At 38.5% G+C, this 5,680-nt stretch overlaps 2 protein-coding genes across 2 annotated transcripts in view; one reads left to right on the top strand and one right to left on the bottom strand.

The window, feature by feature from the left end:
• The window catches only part of LOC21408386 (ATPase 9, plasma membrane-type), a 5,712-nt gene extending 2,291 nt beyond the window's left edge, over positions 1–3,421 (top strand). Inside the window, exons 5-13 of the mRNA XM_024166089.1 lie at positions 21–347; positions 450–569; positions 940–1,062; positions 1,177–1,281; positions 1,374–1,683; positions 1,824–2,593; positions 2,721–2,903; positions 2,995–3,179; positions 3,317–3,421. Of these exons, the coding sequence (XP_024021857.1) occupies positions 21–347; positions 450–569; positions 940–1,062; positions 1,177–1,281; positions 1,374–1,683; positions 1,824–2,593; positions 2,721–2,903; positions 2,995–3,179; positions 3,317–3,413 (2,220 nt within the window). The 3' untranslated portion in view covers positions 3,414–3,421. The remainder of the gene's footprint in view (positions 1–20; positions 348–449; positions 570–939; positions 1,063–1,176; positions 1,282–1,373; positions 1,684–1,823; positions 2,594–2,720; positions 2,904–2,994; positions 3,180–3,316) is intronic.
• A 130-nt stretch (positions 3,422–3,551) lies between these two features.
• Positions 3,552–5,680, bottom strand: LOC21408385 (ribonuclease 3-like protein 1). Its single transcript, XM_010098852.2, has 5 exons — positions 5,584–5,680; positions 5,293–5,473; positions 4,825–4,942; positions 3,839–3,996; positions 3,552–3,616 (listed from the first exon to the last, which is right to left on the bottom strand). The coding sequence occupies exons 1-5, from the start codon at positions 5,677–5,679 to the stop codon at positions 3,612–3,614; spliced, it is 558 nt and encodes a 185-aa protein (XP_010097154.2). The 5' UTR covers position 5,680; the 3' UTR covers positions 3,552–3,611.

Genomic DNA, 5,680 nt, shown 5'->3' with positions numbered 1-5,680 from the left:
CCTCCCTCTTAATTTGTCAGGTTTTGACTGCGATTGGAAACTTTTGCATATGCTCAATAGCGTTGGGAATGGTAATAGAGCTAGTGGTGATGTACCCAATTCAGAAGAGGAAGTACAGGGACGGCATCAACAATCTGTTGGTGCTTCTCATCGGAGGGATTCCGATTGCCATGCCAACGGTCTTGTCAGTGACGATGGCCATTGGCTCCCACCGCCTTTCGCAGCAAGGTGCCATTACCAAGAGGATGACGGCAATTGAGGAGATGGCTGGAATGGATGTCCTTTGCAGTGACAAGACCGGAACTCTCACTCTCAACAAGCTCACAGTAGACAAAAACATGATTGAGGTTTGTCATTAACCATGAGGAGTCTCATTACATCACATAGCTAGGGAATTCCGCAACATTTATTAGTTACTGAACTAGTACTAGTCCCTTTGATTTTTGCAGGTCTTTGTGAAGGATGTGGACAAGGACGATCTGATTTTGCTTGGGGCAAGGGCTTCTAGAGTTGAGAATCAGGATGCTATTGATGCTTGTATTGTCGGAATGTTGGGCGACCCCAAGGAGGTATGTACATTAAAAAAAAATGCTTGAGGCACACCACAGCTAAATAGAAGGTGATTCCATTTGTAGAGTTCATACTGTAAGATCCACCTTCTATCAGTATATTGTGCTAGATACCACTAGTGCTGTTAGCATTATTCATACATAAAAATTATAAACTTAGTGCCAGTTTGACACTACTTTTAAAAAGTATTTCTTTTTTTCCTAATATAATTAAGTAGTGTATTTGGCAAAAGTGCGTAAAAATATTTTGTTTCGACTTGTGCTCCGTGCTTCTTTCTATTCTTTTGAGCTTATGCCTTTCATATAGTTTATGTAGTTCTCTTATAGAACATGTCAAACAAGATTTCATCTGGTTTGGTGCTCTGAACAGGCAAGAGAAGGTATTACTGAGGTCCACTTCTTGCCCTTTAACCCAGTGGACAAGCGCACAGCCATAACTTACATTGACTCTAAAGGCAATTGGCACCGGGCCAGCAAAGGTGCACCAGAACAGGTACATTAATTAGATCATCCATGGATACTCTATAATTATAAATAGTGATCATATTTTGTTTAATTCAATCCATTTCTTATCGTTTGATTCCATCATTTTTTTTTTTTTTTTAAGATCATTGAGCTCTGCAAACTCCGGGGTGACACAAGCAAGAAAGCCAATGCCATTATCAGCAAGTTCGCTGAACGTGGTCTTCGCTCTCTCGCTGTTGCTAGACAAGTGAGATTTTTCTCTTTTCTTTTCTATGTGAATCGTGTTTAATACAAATGACTCACTTTAAGCTGATTGTTGGTATTTTATTTTTTTAATAGACTGTGCCGGAAAAGACCAAGGAAAGTGCAGGAGGGCCATGGCAGTTTGTTGGTCTGTTGCCTCTTTTTGATCCTCCGAGGCATGACAGCGCAGAGACCATCAGGCGAGCCCTTGATCTTGGTGTCAATGTCAAGATGATCACCGGTGACCAGCTAGCCATCGGAAAGGAGACTGGTCGCAGGCTCGGCATGGGAACAAACATGTATCCTTCTTCTACTCTCCTTGGTGAAAGCAAGGATGAATCCACTGCTGGCGTCCCTGTTGATGAGCTTATTGAGAAGGCTGATGGCTTTGCTGGTGTCTTCCCTGGTAATTCTTTTTTTTTTTTTTTTCTTCTCGAGATGTTGCATCAATAGAGTCTCTACAATCAATACTTTGGAAAATATTGCATTTTGGTACAAGTTCGAAAGTGTTTGATAAATTGGACTGAGCAGAATGAGTACATGCAGAGCACAAATATGAGATTGTGAAGAAGCTGCAAGAGAAGAACCACATATGTGGTATGACTGGAGATGGTGTGAACGATGCACCAGCTCTGAAGAAGGCAGACATCGGGATCGCTGTGGCCGACGCAACTGATGCAGCCAGGAGCGCGTCAGACATTGTCCTGACCGAGCCGGGATTGAGTGTGATTATCAGCGCCGTGTTGACAAGCCGAGCCATCTTCCAGAGAATGAAGAACTACACTATCTATGCCGTTTCGATAACCATTCGAATTGTGCTCGGATTTTTGCTCCTTGCTCTCATCTGGAAGTTTGATTTCTCACCCTTTATGGTCCTGATCATCGCCATTCTCAATGACGGCACGATCATGACTATCTCCAAAGACAGAGTGAAGCCATCTCCTCTTCCTGACTCATGGAAGCTCAGAGAGATCTTTGCCACCGGCACAGTTCTCGGAACGTACTTGGCTGTCATGACTGTTGTTTTCTTCTGGCTCGCTCAGAGTTCCGACTTCTTCACGGTAGAATCAAATTACACGAAAAAATTGCTTCGAATTTTAGAATGGAACTTGACAAATTTTTACTCACTCAAAAATTTGCAGGAAAGGTTTGGAGTAAAATCTATCAGGAACAGTGAAGCCGAACTCACTGCAGCTATTTACCTTCAAGTGAGCATTGTGAGTCAGGCTCTTATCTTCGTTACGAGGTCTCGAAGCTGGTCTTACGTCGAACGCCCTGGTCTACTTCTAGTGGCTGCATTCCTTGCAGCACAACTGGTGAGTCACAACAACATTTAGGTCCTTACTTGACATGTAATTTTTCTGTTTTTCTGTTTGTTGTTCATAAGAATAAACCTTTACTTGGCAAGGCCTTCATACTTTTTATCTACTTTTTTTTATGAAGATGGCTACACTTATTGCTGTGTATGCAAAATGGGAATTCGCCAGAATCCGCGGAATTGGCTGGGGATGGGCAGGAATCATATGGGTTTACAGCATCATCTTCTACATACCTTTGGACATTCTCAAGTTCTTTATCCGGTACGCATTGAGTGGAAAAGCCTGGGATAATTTACTCCAGAACAAGGTAAAAGAGTAATCTGGAAAAGAAAAAAAAAAATTTTCCTCATGTTTGGTTCTTGTTCTGAATAATGCTGCTCTTTGTTACTATTTTTTAGACTGCTTTCACAACAAAGAAGGACTATGGAAGGGAAGAGAGGGAAGCACAATGGGCAATGGCTCATCGTACCTTGCATGGGCTGCAGGCTCCACAAACATCAGATATCTTTACTGATAAGGCCACCAGCTACAGGGAACTGTCGGAAATCGCTGAACAAGCTAAAAAGCGCGCCGAAGTTGCAAGGTCACGATCACTAGTACCCTAAGCATCTTAAAACTTGTTGGAGTAATATTTTCGGCTTTTTGTCTGCGTAAACAGAAAGTGAAATGAACGATGGAGATTTTCTTACTGTCTTTTATCGTTACCCTTTTATTTTTCAGGTTAAGGGAGCTTCACACACTCAAAGGGCACGTTGAATCAGTTGTCAAGCTCAAGGGACTTGACATTGACACCATTCAGCAACACTACACTTGCTAAGCTGGTTTGAAGATGTTGAAGTGTAGTGACTAAGTCTTTTCCATTGCGAGGGTTGGGAACCGATTCATATGTGGTTTTCCAAGACGATCACCGAGGTCGGCGATGGAGATTTTCACGAATAATTCTGCGACTTTGCGTGGACAATTCACTATTTCGTTCATTTCTCAACGATGATTTGCTATTTTCACTTCTGCAATATTATCCTGCTTTTCATTGCCAGAATGGACAAATTGTTGAATGCCATTTTTTCCTCATTCATCCATCTCAACTCTATGTGAACAACAATTCTGATCCACATATCCCAAAACAAAAATTTGATTGCATTTTTTGTGAATTGAGCAGATGATTGTAGTCTTTCTATACATTACTTTTGCACAAACAAATTGAGATATCAAAAAACAGACAACAAAATAAAATCACTCAACTGTTTTTTGAAAAATAACCAAGATGCTTTAAGCCCCATAAGGCTCCTTCTGCTGCATGGTTTACTGCACTCTTCTTTCTGGATTGAGGAGCGCTGAAGCATTCTAAGACAGTACTACTCGAGCCTTCTCTTATCTCAACCATTACCTTGAATGTGAGCCTGTATACATTTTATTTAAAAATAACACAAATTACAGCAGACATGACATTTTTAAAAATATTTATGATAAGTAACATATTTACAGTAAATGATTCATATATGAAGCAAATTTATAAGGTAAATGTCGTAACTATGCTTAGCAAATGAATCATTTACTGTAAATATTAGGAAAATTGTGCTGGGTGGCCTTTTTTAATCATCTCTATTCATAAATGGCCGAACTTTTTTTATTTTACGAAAATGGTCGTTTTGTTTACATGAGTCAATCAGTGATTGACCAATGGATCACAATCAATCAGTGATTGACCCATGGTGAATCATGATTGACTGATTCATTATTAATTTATCAACGGTTTATCCTTAATAAACATGTAATTTATTGATTGAAATTAATTATTACTAGTTGATTTTAATTAATTATTAACTAATGTTGATTAATAATAAAGAATAATCGAGTTAATCAGTGATTGGCTAAGTCAATCACCACTGAGTCAATCAATGATTAACTACTAAGTTAATGAAAACGGCTATTTTTACAATTTTATAAAACTTTGGTCATTTATAAAAATAAAAAAACACCCTTAAAAAAGACCATTTGTGCTGAAATCCCTAAATATTACCATAAAAATTTTGAAAGATACTATTTAACATGAATCTTTTCAGAAAAAAAAAACTATGTAGCTATTTCTGCCTAAAAATAATCTAAAAAATAGTCCTAATATTAGAGATATAACTTGCAATTCCTAGTCCAAAACCAATATATTCTAATATAATGCAAAATGCCTTTTTCTTTTTTAATGGTAAATTAGTAGTAGAATTTGAGCTTACGTCTTCATGTGGCTAGGTCCTTCATCCATACAGAACTCAAATAAAGGAGGCTGCCATTTGTTAGCAGCGCATATCTCGTGCAGATCCGATTTTGCCCTTCCCTGTGGCCTTTCTTCACCTTTTTTTATTGTTTTTTTTTTTTTTTAGAATTGGAACTAGTAAAGTACTTATTCCAATTCAAACATTTTAACAAAGTGTTTGTACCAAAAAGGGGGTGAAAAGAGAAGAAGAGAAACAGCTTTTCTACCAATATTCAACTATGCAATTGGAAGGATTTATAAAGGGCGAAGATTTCATTTAACAAGTACCCTTCCGATTGAACGGGGTAAAGCTGATCATAGACAGAACCATTGATTCAATTCATTCCAATTGGTACAAATTCACAAACAAGTTAAAATCACGACAATTAAACATTACAAAATATTTGTGTACTTTACCTTCTAATGTAATCAACGACTCTAAACATACCTTCATTATTGGAAGCAGTTTTATGGGCTTTGTGCCTCTTTGTCGTTTTCCTCCTAGTAGTGGAAATCTGTCTGCTCACTTTGTTACCTAAAGAAGCATCTTCAACCTTCAAAGATTCCGATGCTTTATTTCTCTCAGCATCTTCAACCGGATTTCTTTCTTCTATGTGGCTTCGATTAATCTACAAAAACAGAACCCCGGAAAATTAATTCCATAGAGAGAGAGAGAGAGAGAGAGAGAGAGAGAGAGAGAGAGAGAGAGAGAGGAAATAAAGAATTGTTGATGTTTTACCTTGGAGGAAATGGCGGAGATGTTGTCTGGATCTAAAGGAGGGAGCTGTTTGAGATTAATAAAGGATTTTCCTTGAGTTTTGTAATTATCCTCCATT

This window comes from Morus notabilis, unplaced genomic scaffold (assembly GCF_000414095.1).
Source record: "Morus notabilis unplaced genomic scaffold, ASM41409v2 Scaffold843, whole genome shotgun sequence".
NCBI lineage: Eukaryota > Viridiplantae > Streptophyta > Magnoliopsida > Rosales > Moraceae > Morus > Morus notabilis.
Note: the sequence above shows the minus strand (reverse complement) of the source record. Positions and strands in the feature narration are given on the sequence as shown.

Excerpts from the sequence above, each read along its gene's own strand:
- LOC21408385 (XM_010098852.2), bottom strand. The coding sequence starts at position 5,679 with ATGGAGGATAATTACAAAACTCAAGGAAAATCCTTTATTAATCTCAAA. Across the intron at positions 4,943-5,292 it reads AACTGCTTCCAATAATGAAG|GTGAAGAAAGGCCACAGGGA; the intron begins GTATGTTTAGAG and ends CAATAAAAAAAG. Across the intron at positions 3,997-4,824 it reads GGACCTAGCCACATGAAGAC|GCTCACATTCAAGGTAATGG; the intron begins GTAAGCTCAAAT and ends AAATGTATACAG.